General features: G+C 35.4%; 1 protein-coding gene across 2 annotated transcripts in view; it reads left to right on the top strand.

Moving 5' to 3' along the window:
* LOC115209875 (autophagy-related protein 2 homolog B) overlaps positions 1-12,680 on the top strand; it is a 197,429-nt gene that overhangs the window by 129,599 nt on the left and 55,150 nt on the right. For both annotated transcript variants that reach the window (XM_029778451.2, XM_036501567.1), the window contains exons 21-24: positions 2,791-2,954; positions 3,851-4,004; positions 6,274-6,512; positions 10,264-10,344. In XM_029778451.2, coding sequence (XP_029634311.1) covers positions 2,791-2,954; positions 3,851-4,004; positions 6,274-6,512; positions 10,264-10,344 — 638 coding nt within the window. The remainder of the gene's footprint in view (positions 1-2,790; positions 2,955-3,850; positions 4,005-6,273; positions 6,513-10,263; positions 10,345-12,680) is intronic.

Here is a 12,680-nt window from a genome sequence, read left to right as displayed (position 1 = left end):
TTTGAGGGAGACTTGGTTTCTATTTCTAGTTGAGCAACCATATAAAAACTCATTTATTGGCTTGTAACATATTGTGTGTGTATGTGTGTGTGTTTGTGTATACATAAAACAAAACGAGTTAAGATAGATAACTTAAAGTAGCCAGAGAGATGTATATGAACAATATATACAAATGCAAGCATATCAAACACCATACAACAAATTGTTGGTTTATTAAAATAATCTTCGCCTCCTGAGGATGTATCACGGTTAACAAATAACAGCTGAAACCAGCCTCGTATGAGAAGCAGAGATGATCTCAAGAATCAAGAATTCTCCAAAGTTCACTTCACATGCTTTTAAAGATAAGGAGATAAGAGAACAGTCATGGACATGTTTCTGCCTGAGTTCAAATTCCGCCGAGGTTGACTTTGCCTTTCATCCTTTCGTGGGGGAGGAGTCGATAATTTAAGTACCAGTTGCATACTGTGGTCGATCTAATTGACTGCCCACCCAAATTTCGGGTCTTGTGCCTAGAGTAAAAAAGTATATATATATTCATATAAGTGTATATATAGGCAGCATATTACTCTGGTATTTGAGTACTATTTCTTCTACCTTGTTTCGCATTTATGTGCTTACTCTGGTAAGCAAAGTAGCTATAAATATATATATATATATATATATTATCATCATCGTTTAACATCTGTTTTCCATGCTAGCACGGGTTGGACAGTTTGACCAGTGTCTGGGAAGCCAGTAGGCTGCACCAGGCTCCAATCTGATCTGGCAAGATTTCTACATCTGGATACCCTTCCTAACTCCAACCACTCCGTGAGTGTAGTGGGTGCTTTATCAACATTATCAGTTAACATCAATGTGCCATGCTGGCATGAGCTGGAAGCTTTGACAGGATCCAATGGATCCAAATTTTGCATTGTGCTCCAGTGTTTGCTTTGGCATGGTTTCTACAACTGGATGCCCTTCCTAATGCCAAACACTTTACATTGTGTACTGGATGCTTTTTGCATTGCTCCAGCATTAATGAGGTTACCAAGCAGCTTGCAAAACTTAGATCACTTTCAACTGAGTGGCCCTACAGAAGAGTGGAAAGTGACTTTATGATATGGAATAATGGATTAAAGCAACTCAGGAGCCAGAACAGGTTTCCTGCTGTAGAGGAACTATGCAACTATTCACATTATCAGAGAGAGGTGATGAGTGGTTAGAAAGGCTAAAAATCCCAGGATGCAAGGGTTTCTCATAACCACTGCTTTGATCCTTGTCAGTGGCTGCTGGTGGACCTGTTAAGATAATAGATCAGCCTCCTGACTTACTGACAGGGTCATCTGTTGTTATATCTACAGAACCACTTTTAGGTGTACTACTTTAAGGAATGTACAGTAGCAAGTAATATATCAAGATATCAAATTATTGCCAGATACAGAGATCTGATCCAAATGCTTGTAACAGAGTGAACTAAAAGCACCAAAGGTTCAGATAATTAGACTAAATTAGAGTCAACAGAAAGTTTTCAAATTCATTTCAAGCATTTTGTTATAACTTTTCGCTCATTTTCAGGCAGGTAACAACATATTACTTTATCTGGCTGTCATATTTAAACGATGTTGTTCACGATTCAGTTATAAAGACCCTCACATATTATTAATAGTTATGTTAGTTCTGTAGCCAAGATTCACCTGGCTCAAACAGTACTAGAGTACCATGTATCCATTGAATTTTCAAGAAAAAATCACACATATAACATACCAGACATGTCCTGATTGTATTTGACTTGAGGCTTCACACCATTATTTTCTTTCTTTCTTACCATCTTTATATATAAAAGTGAAGTTGTGTGTCTGTCTCCTACGATTTAGATTCCTAACTACTCCCACATTTTGCGGTGCAGTGTAACCAAAAGCGGGTATCTTATAGTCGTGATTCATATCGAGCCCTTCTGGGTATTAGTGCGCGTCTACGATGAGTCTACGATTTAAAAAAAATTTACCATCATTTTTTCCCATTTTTAATGCATTTTTTTGCTATTATATAAGGGAAGTAACTCTCTAAAAATATATTATTAAATCTCAGAACGTAAAAAGCTACAGTAACAACCCCGCCCCTTTGTGGTTAGCCATATTGAGATGGCTATTAAACTTTACATCTCTAAAAATGCTTATATAGTTATTTCCCTTACAACCCGAGCAACGCCGGGCGATACAGCTAGTTATATATATATATTTGAAGAGCTGATATTATTTGATAGAAAGCATGTTAGATGTTTAGTGGTATCTAGTCTGGTACTTCCCATCTCTGATGTCAATTTCAATGACTGCCTGATGAAATTATATTTTATTTTATATTTTCATCACTAATAGTGATAAAATAAGTGTCTGTAATACATCATAATAAATTAATGATATCCCTTATCTTAACTGAAAAGTCTTTGAGATTAATAAAAATTGAAAAAATAATGCCATTGATGTAGTTTATGGGATATATTGTAAGAATCAAAGTAGCTTGTATAGATTTTATGTCCAGACTACTAAGTAATGATTAATGGAGAGGTATATGAAATATTGATGCAAAACTCATATTTTATCTTATTATACTAATCCAAAGTTTACAGTGAACACTTTTTTAGAGAATATTGTCTAATATTGCTTGGTATTGAATTTACATTTTGAAGTTTTCTCGGACATATTTTTTATGATCATGTGATATCTGATTAACTTAACTATCAAAATATTACTGAACTCCTATATCAAACTGAATGAAACATTCCAATTTCTCTTTCTTTTTCCACAGCAATGGACTCAGAGAGTGATTCTGATGAAAGTCAAAATATGAGCAGCTTTCCCTCTTTAGGTCAGCGCAATTTTCATTCTAAACAAAATACAGAACGTCAGCTGCAGAGTAAACTGTCATTAGTGTTGAACATAAGTAAATGTAAAGTCCATGTCACTTCACAGGTGAGCTATTACAAGAACTGATCTCATTTATGAAGTTGTTTCGCAATGAAATTTATAAGATTTTAGATATTTTCAAAATGTAAATAACATCATCATCACCACCATCATCATCATCGTTTAACGTCCGCTTTCCATGCTAGCATGGGTTGGACGGTTCGACCGGGGATCTGGGAAGCCAGAAGGCTGCACCAGGCTCCAGTCTTATCTGGCAATGTTTCTACAGCTGGATGCCTTTCCTAACGCCAACCACTCCGTGAGTGTAGTGGGTGCTTTTTACGTGCCACCTGCAACGGCCACGGTCGGATTGGTGCATTTTACGTGCCACCGGCATGGAAGCCAGTCGAGGCGGAACTGGCTTCGGCCACGATTCGGATGGTGCTTTTTACATGCCACCGGCACGGAAGCCAGTCGAGGCGGCGCTGGCATCGGCCACGATTCGGATAGTGCTTTTTACGTACCACCAGTCCAGGGGTCCTGGCATCAGTGTAAACATATTTATTTTTAAATTTTAACCATTATGTACATTAGTATATTTACTATTTCAGTTTCAATACAAGGTAGAATTGTTAGCATGCCCAGGTAAAATGCTTAGCAGCATTTTGTCAGTTTTCACATTCTGAGATCACATTCTGCCAATGAAATTGCTGGCCTTGTGCCAAAATTTGAAATCAATATTTCAGTTTCAATGCTGTTTAACATTTTTCCTTAAATTGCTTGAGTGGGTGTAAATTATCTTGTATTTCATCAGTTGTAAACTGTTTTCTACTTTTCCCAGTCACCTGTGTTTTAAGATACTTTTCCCAGTCACCTGTGTTTTAAGATATAATCAGCAAAAGTTCCTATCGTTAGAAAAAATGATGTTAATGTATTTTATATCTCTTCTATTTCATCTTCAGATTCCACAAGATGTGACAAATGAAACCAATTGTAACAGTGAATTATCTATTACTGCTAAGGATGCTATTCTTTTCATGGTTGTCAATTATAACAGTGATCCTGACCTTCAATTTATTTGCTTCCAATCAAACAAAATAGATCTTTTCCATAGCCGTAAGTAGATATAGATTCCTATAAAATTAATGTGATGTTCGCTTTAAAATTTCATTGTTTTGAAGCCCTGGTATAAAACTTTGTCATAATGCTGGAAAAATCTTGATTCTTGTATTAAATTGCTACTTAACAGACTTAGTGAAAGAAAAGAAAAAGACTATTACTTTGAATAAATATTGAAAACAAAAATAAAATCCAGAAAATAGGCGCAGGAGTGGCTGTGTGGTAAGTAGCTTGCTAACCAACCACATGGTTCCGGGTTCAGTCCCACTGCATGGCATCTTGGGCAAGTGTCTTCTGCTATAGCCCTGGGCCGACCAATGCTTTGTGAGTGGATTTGGTAGATGGAAACTGAAAGAAGCCTGTCGTATATATGTATATATATATGTATGTGTGTGTGTTTGGGTGTCTGTGTTTGACCCCCTAGCATTGCTTGACACCGATGCTGGTGTGTTTACGTCCCCGTTACTTAGCGGTTCGGCAAAAAGAGACCAATATAATAAGTACTGGGCTTACAAAGAATAAGTCCCAGGGTCGATTTGCTCGACTAAAGGCGGTGCTCCAGCATGGCCACAGTCAAATGACTGAAACAAGTAAAAGAGTAAAAGAAAAAAAGAAACTATTAAAAATGATTAAAACTTTCAAACTGAAAATCCAGAGATTTCACTTTCAAAAGAATGGGAAGAGGAACTTTCTTTTATGAAAGTGAAACATTGCTAAATAAATTTTCATAGCATTGCATAGATAGTTGTGGCAAAAGAACAGAGAGATTTACAAGTTAGACTAAAATAGTATATAATTTAGGTTTACATTGACTGTGGGTAAATGCTGAGGGTAAGTATGATCCTGGTTTCTGTAAATTTACAAAAACTTTAGGTAAGAGTTTTCTGAGACTTGGCGGATTATGGAAAGATGAGCTAAAGTCAATAGAAAGGAAAGTAAATATTGCAATGATATTATTGGTTTTGGCAGGTGAGATAAAGCTGTTGGAAATGTCTTGGTTGAATAGATGATAAGGATGTCAGAAATTTTTTTTTTTATGACATTTCTGAAAAATTATTTCTATCAATTCAAAAGCTTTTGAGACAACGTGCCATGTGAATCTTGATGTCATTGATTAAATTGTGTCTGAGATAATATGAACGCACATACTTCCTGTGACATTTTTAAGAGTGGGATTGTTATCATTGCATTTTTGTAATTCAAGGAAAATTAATTGGACGTGGATATATGTAGAGGGTGTCATAAATAAGCTTATAAAGACAGTAAAATATCTGTCCAGGGTGGTGGATTGGCAGAATTGTTAGTGCACTTGATGAGATACCATATGGTACTTGATCTAGTTCTTTGCCTTCTGAGTTCTTACATTATAGATTTGATTTGTGGCCCTGTTTAACACCACCATTGGCTCCTTTGACAGTGTTCACATTGTTGCAAGCATTCAGACCTGGTCTCCAATTTGAGTAGAAATTCCTTCTTCCTTCTACCAATTCTAGAACCCCTGGTGCAGCCTTTTTCTCTCTGAAAAAAATAAATAAATTAATAAAATAAAATAAAATTAAAAATTTAAAAAAAACTTTAAGGAGGTCCAGCATATTAAATTCCAGACGTTGCATTCCTGATGCAAAGAAAAATCCTTGGCAATTACCAAGCAACTCTGCTTAATATATGTTAACATAGATAGCTTTATATTATAAATGTTCACTTAACAGGAAAGGAATTCTTTTCTAAAAGGTTCCACAGTGATTTATTTTAAAGTGTAAAGAACAGTGTAGTGAAGTATATAACGATGAAATTACATAAAAGGTTTAAAAATAGCTTTTGTTGAATACCAGGCCTTATGCCCTATGTCAGTGCTCCACAACCTTTTCCACTTGCATTCTTTCCAAAAGACTTACATTCTTTTCAAAATTTGGTGGCACACCTGAACCAAAAATATAACTAAAAGTATAAGGAAAAAAATTTATATTCAGGTTACACTGTGGCACACCTGTCATCGTCTTGTGGCACACCAGCGTGCGGCGGCAAACCAGTTACAGAACCTTGCTCTATGTTAGTAGTAGGAAAACAAAGACATTTTTTACAATATAGGCTGAGGGCAAAGTTTTGCAAAAATCATTTGGGTTGCAGCAACAAAATGTTTGATAAAAGAAATGAAATCTCTCTCATTCTTTGATAATAAATATATACAACCTTATGTTTAACTCTTGTTAGTCTGTCTTTGCAAACAAACTCTTCTATCAATTTATACAAATGTTTTCTATTTCAGCTCCTGTAGAAAGTAACCAATCTCAGTTTATGAGTACAAGTCCTCAAATGACATCATCTACTGAAAAGAAACCATCTAGCGTATCAGATCTCCTACCTACTATCTTTAAATCAGAATTTACTTTTGACAAAAGCAGTCGTCCTGTTGGATGTGGTCCAGATTCTCTTGATATGTTATCTATTGCTGTCAAAGTGAAATTAGATAACAAGATGGATACCTTTAATTATCCAGCAATGAAGGTATGATTTATTTCTATTTTCCATTTTCCCTCTGTCTCATATTTTGTATTACAGTCTCCTGCCATAGACGATATTATCTAACTTACCATTATCTACAATATATAAAATTTAAAATGTGAAGGTGCATGGCTCAGTGGTTAGAGTGTTGGACTTACAATCATGCAGTAGTGAGTTCAATTCTCGGACCAGGCTGTGTGTTGTATTCTTGAGCAAAACACTTTATTTCATGTTGCTCCAATTTCCTCAGCTGTATAAATGAGTTGTGACATCACTGGTGCCAAGCTGTATCAGCCTTTGCCTTATTCTTGGATAACACCAGTGGCATGGATAGGGAAGGCTGGTATGCATGGGCGACTGCTGGTTTTCCATAAACAACCTTGCCTGAACTTGTGCATTGGAGGGAAACTTTCCAGGTGCAATCCCATGGTCATTCATAAATAGGGGTCTTTTCTGTTACAAAATTTAAAATAAACACCTTCTTTGAAAGGAATGCAGTTGTGAGGATATCATTTATAACATTCACTTCGATTTGTACTATTACAATTTTCATTTTTACACTATATATTTACCATATTTTATCAACACTAAGTTTCAGTTGGTTTGACCTTCAGTCAACATCAGGTGCTTTATTCCTAAATAAGTCCACATAGACACAGATATGGCCAAGTGTTTAAGAAGTTTATTTTGTAGTCATGATATTTCAGAATTGCAAGGCATCTTAGTCAAATGTCTTTTGCTACAGCTATATAAGTTGATCCAAGTCTAGTGAGGAAAACTGGAATTGATGGTAGTTAAGAAACTCAGTGGATGGCCTGTTAATGTAATTAAAAAAGTTGGGCTTTGTCAACATAGTCTGACTCTGATTCTTTCTAAGGCTAAAGGTGTAAGTATTTATCAAATATTTAACCACTTTATACTTATTCTAGGCTGTTCAGTTGATCATTTAAACAGGAAAGCCTATCTAAACCCACGAAGATCAGTTTAGTTGCAATACTCTCTCTTTTACTCTTCTACTTGTTTCAGTCATTTGACTGCGGCCATGCTGGAGCACCACCTTTAGTCGAGCAAATTGACCCCAGGACTTATTCTTTTAAGTCTAGTACTTATTCTATCGGTCTCTTTTGCCGAACCACTAAGTTACGGGGTCGTAAACACACCAGCATCGGTTGTCAAGCGATGTTGGAGGGACAAACACAGACACACAAACTCGCACACATATATACATATATATACGACGGGCTTCTTTCAGTTTCTGTCTACCAAATCCATTCACAAGGCTTTGGTCGGCCCGAGGCTATAGCAGAAGACACTTGCCCAAGGTGCCACACAGTGGGACTGAACCCGGAATCAGGTGGTTGGTTAGCAAGCTACTTACCACACAGCCACTCCTGCGCCTATTTAATTTACTTTACTTACATAGTCCCAACTTAGACTTGTAGTGGTAACCCCTTCTTTCTAATATATAGCCATTACTAGTCTCTTTTTAAAAATAAAGCTTCCTAGTTCTGGCCTGAGCTGGAACTATTTGCATATTCAACAATAAGGCACTTGATGATTAGAAATCAAAACTTATTCAAATACAGTATAATTATGAATACTGTAAATATACAGTCTAAAGATTATTAATAGCCTAGAAAATTATAATTATATTGACAATATCTCACCTGAGACATTTAGACATTTAATTATTAAATTTGGTTCTGTTTGTTAATCTTTATATATAAAAGTGAGGTTGTGTGCTGTCTGTCTCCTATGATTTAGATTCCTAACTACTTCCACATTTTGCGGTGCAGTTTAACCAAAACCGGGTATCTTATAGTCGTGATTCACATCGAGCCCTTCTGGGTATTAGCGCGCGTCTACGATGAGTCTACGATTTAAAAAAAAATTTACCATAAATTTTTCCCATTTTTAATGCATTTTTGGCATATATAAGGGAAGTAACTCTCTAAAAATTTATTATTAAATCTCAGAACGTAAAAAGCTACAGTAACACCCCTCCCCTTTGTGGTTAGCCATATTGAGATGGCTATTATACTTTACATCTCTAAAAATACTTATATAGTTATTTCCCTTACAAACCCGAGCAACGCCGGGTGATACTGCTAGTATTGTATAAAACATTCTTGAAGAAACTCCTATTGGAATTTCCCTTCCAGTTGTATATAACAGGACTCTAGTTTTGGTAATATAGTTTATGAGAAGAAAACACGTTATACTTATTGAAATTCATTTTACCTAAACAAACATATTGAATAGAATGACTTCATTGGTATTTATACATAAGGCGGCGAGCTGGCAGAAATGTTAGCGTGCTGGGGGAAATGCCTAGCGGTATTTCGTCCACCGCTGCGTTCTGAGTTCAAATTCCGCCGAGGTTGACTTTGCCTTTCATCCTTTCGGGGTCGATTAAATAAGTACCAGTTACGCACTGGGGTTGGTATAATCGACTTAATCCGTTCGTCTGTCCTCTCTGTGTTTAGTCCCTTGTGGGTAGTAAAAGAAATAGGTATTTATACATAAAGTTTCTGAAAGATTGATGTACAGAATTTTTAATTACGATTTCAATTTCTCATGTAAACTTCCATAACCTTGTTTTTAAATATGTTGCATGATGCTTGGTAGGATATCAATGTATATACTGTAGGGATTAGAAAAGAGTATAAATTGGAATATTTATGAAATAGTGCTTTATTTAAATAGTATCTGCATTTGACCGTACTGCACTCTGCAAACAGTTAAAATTTTATGGAACTAAGAATTAGCAGAAGAATATGTAATCAGTTGGACTTTGGAGAAATTTAGTGGATGAAAAAATAGCATGAGAAATATGCATATGCAAAGTATTTTTATTATTGTACCTAATGCTATAGATATACAAAGAATTTAATAGCACAGCAAATAATTCTGAAGTATTGAGAATTTAATATCATACTTGTTATTTTACATCTGCTTTTTCATGCTGGCATGGGTTGGACAATTGTTTGGAAGTAATTTTTTGCAGCCAGATGCTTTTCCTGTTCCAATTCTTTTAGTTGTCTTTATGTCATGCCAGAATTTGATGTGCTGCCTATTCTGAAACCAGGATACATATATTGAGGATTTATTATCATACCTGGTAATACAAGTATATTGAGAGTTTACTATCAGGTTTTATAATACAGTGGATTTATAATTAATATATCTAGTAATTAGGTTTGTGATCTGGCAGAATCATTAGCACACCAAACAGAATGCTTAGCAACATTCCTTCTGCTTTGTTTTCTGTATTGAAATTCCACCATGGTGAACTTTGCCTTTTGTTCTTTCAGGATTGATAAAATATGTACCAGTTGAATACTGGGATTGATGTTATTGACAAGTCCTCTCCCACCAAATGTTAGATCTTGTGCTTAAGTAGAAAGAATGATCATATCTGATAATGTAGATGTATTGAGAATTTACTGTATACAGGATAATACATATATTTAGTAGATTTATTAATACGCTTAATAATGTAGATGTAGAGGGTTTATTATACCAAATAATACATATAGACTGAGGATTTATATTACTGTGTATGAGAAGATGAATGTAAACACCCGAGGTAATTATTAAGATTCCTAAAATTCTAATGGGACTGTATTGTACACAAAACATGCTGTGTTTAAGTTCCTCTTGCTTAAGCTTTGTTAGACAATAAAAAACTGTATAATTTGGGTTCAATTTATATGATATTAAAGTGAAATATCTCCCCTTTTATTATATCTAGGAATTCACTATTGCTATTGGCGTTCAAGGTGCCACATTGAAACACAGAATGACACCATCAGAGGAGAGTTGGTTTTCTCAGGTATAATAATTGTAATAGCTCTTCAAATATAATTATGATTTCTTTTAATGAATTTATGTAATTGTATATGTTTGAAAAAAACAATTTAAATATACTTTTGCACTACAGCTTATTTGTTCAGTATTTTTACAATTCAGCTTCCGTATGTATTAGTTTCTTAAAGTACTGTCACATACGATTCCATGAGCAACTGTTATAGCTCAAATAGTTAAATATGCAAAGTTTTTCTTTTTTTAAATCTAACAAATATCTATTATGTATATATTCACATAATACATCTGTTTGAGATATTATTAGGTCGTCAAGTATGAAATTTGTAGTAAGGTATATGATAAACTTTGACAACAGCTCAATTTGCGCCATTATTATATTTGACAATCTTTATTTTTTGTTAGAAAGCTGACACATCTAAACTCATATTGCACTTTATAAAGTATTTATAAACCGTTTTTTTTTTTGCTATTTTTGTTTGGAGATGGATAAGTTGGAAATTCATACAGTTTTGAAATATGAGTTCTTTCTTGGTAAGAGAGCATCACAGACAGCTCAGAATATCGATGGGGTATTTCATTCTAATGTTATTACACAGCAAACAGTATCAAATTGGTTTGCAAAAATTTCGTTCTGGTAACTTTGACCTCACAAATGAGCAATGTGGTCAACAAGAAACAAAGGGGGATAATGACGAACTAAAAGCCACTGTTAAGTCAGATCCATCTCAAAGTGCCCGTGAATTATCATTGTTGTTTGATGTTAGCAAGCAAATAATATTGACTCTCGTCATTCAAATCGGTAAAGTGAAACAGTTGGATAAGTGGGTTCCACCTGAACTCAATGAAAATCAGAAACAGCAACGATTGGAAGCCTGCATTATGCTATTTTCTCGTCTCAAAAATGAATCATTTTTTAATCAAATTGTAAGATGTGATGAGAAATGGATCCAGTACAACAAACATAAATGTTCAGCACAATGGTTGGACAAAGACGAGCCACCAAAACACAATCCAAAAAGCAAAAGTCATCAAAAGAAGCTGATGGTGTGTGTTTGGTGGTCTGGCACATGTGTGATCCATTATGATTTCATTAAACCTGGCTCATCAATCACGACTGAAATATACTGCAGCGAACTGGACCAAATGATGCAGAAACTTTAAAAAAACAGCCTAGATTAGTGAACAGATCCACTCCTATTTTATTGCAAGACAGCGCCAAACCACACATTGCAAAAATGACATTGGCAAAACTACACGAGTTGGAGTTGGAAGTTCTCCATCATCCACCATACTCACCTGATCTTGCCCCCACTGTCTACCACTTCTTCCAGAATTTGGATAACTTTTTGATCGGAAAAAAATGTTATTCTGACGATACTGTAAAACAGGCCCTCCAAGATTTTATTACTCTAGATTGCCAGGCTTTTATAGTTCTGAGCTGGACAAGCTACCACTGAAATGGCAAAAGTGTATTGACAATATGGGTGCATCCTCTGAGGAATAAAACTATTCCTTGTATTTATAAAACATTAACAAACTTTTTTTCTTTTCTACAAATTTCCTATTTGACACCTAATATCATCTTCACTGTCATTGTTATTCATGTTTGTTTTTGCCTGATGGCATAAGCTGGATGGATTTCACATTTTATGGATCTTCATGGTCTATGTCATCTACACACAACAACAGAGAAAACAACCAACTATGTTTTGTACATCTGCTAATGTGGACTGGGTCCCAGTACTAAAGTGGGTGACTCAAGGCTCCTTTTACTCTTTATGAGTTCTTATTCAGAATTACTGTCCTTTTACATTGATGAGGACAAATATCCGTCAAATGTAAATAATGTACATAATTCGCAGGAGTGGCTGTGTGGTAAGTAGCTTGCTAACCAACCACATGGTTCCGGGTTCAGTCCCACTGCATGGCATCTTGGGCAAGTATCTTCTGCTATAGCCTCGGGCCAACCAATGCCTCGTGAGTGGATTTGGTAGACGGAAACTGAAAGAAGCCTGTCGTATATATGTATATATATATATATATATATATATATATATATATATGTGTGTGTGTGTGTATATGTGTGTGTTTGTCCCCCTAGCATTACTTGACAACCGATGGTGGTGTGTTTACGTCCCCGTCACTTAGCGGTTCGGCAAAAGAGATTGATAGAATAAGTACTGGGCTTACAAAGAATAAGTCCCGGGGTCGATTTGCTCGACTAAAGGCGGTGCTCCAGCATGGCGCAGTCAAATGACTGAAACAAGTAAAAGAGTAAGAGTAAAGAGTAATTCCTCATCTCTTAAATATAGAACTGTCCTTATCTCCTTAGTTCCATTTTTT

The sequence above is a fragment of the Octopus sinensis genome, linkage group LG3 (assembly GCF_006345805.1).
Source record: "Octopus sinensis linkage group LG3, ASM634580v1, whole genome shotgun sequence".
In the NCBI taxonomy this organism is placed as follows: domain Eukaryota; kingdom Metazoa; phylum Mollusca; class Cephalopoda; order Octopoda; family Octopodidae; genus Octopus; species Octopus sinensis.
Note: the sequence above shows the minus strand (reverse complement) of the source record. Positions and strands in the feature narration are given on the sequence as shown.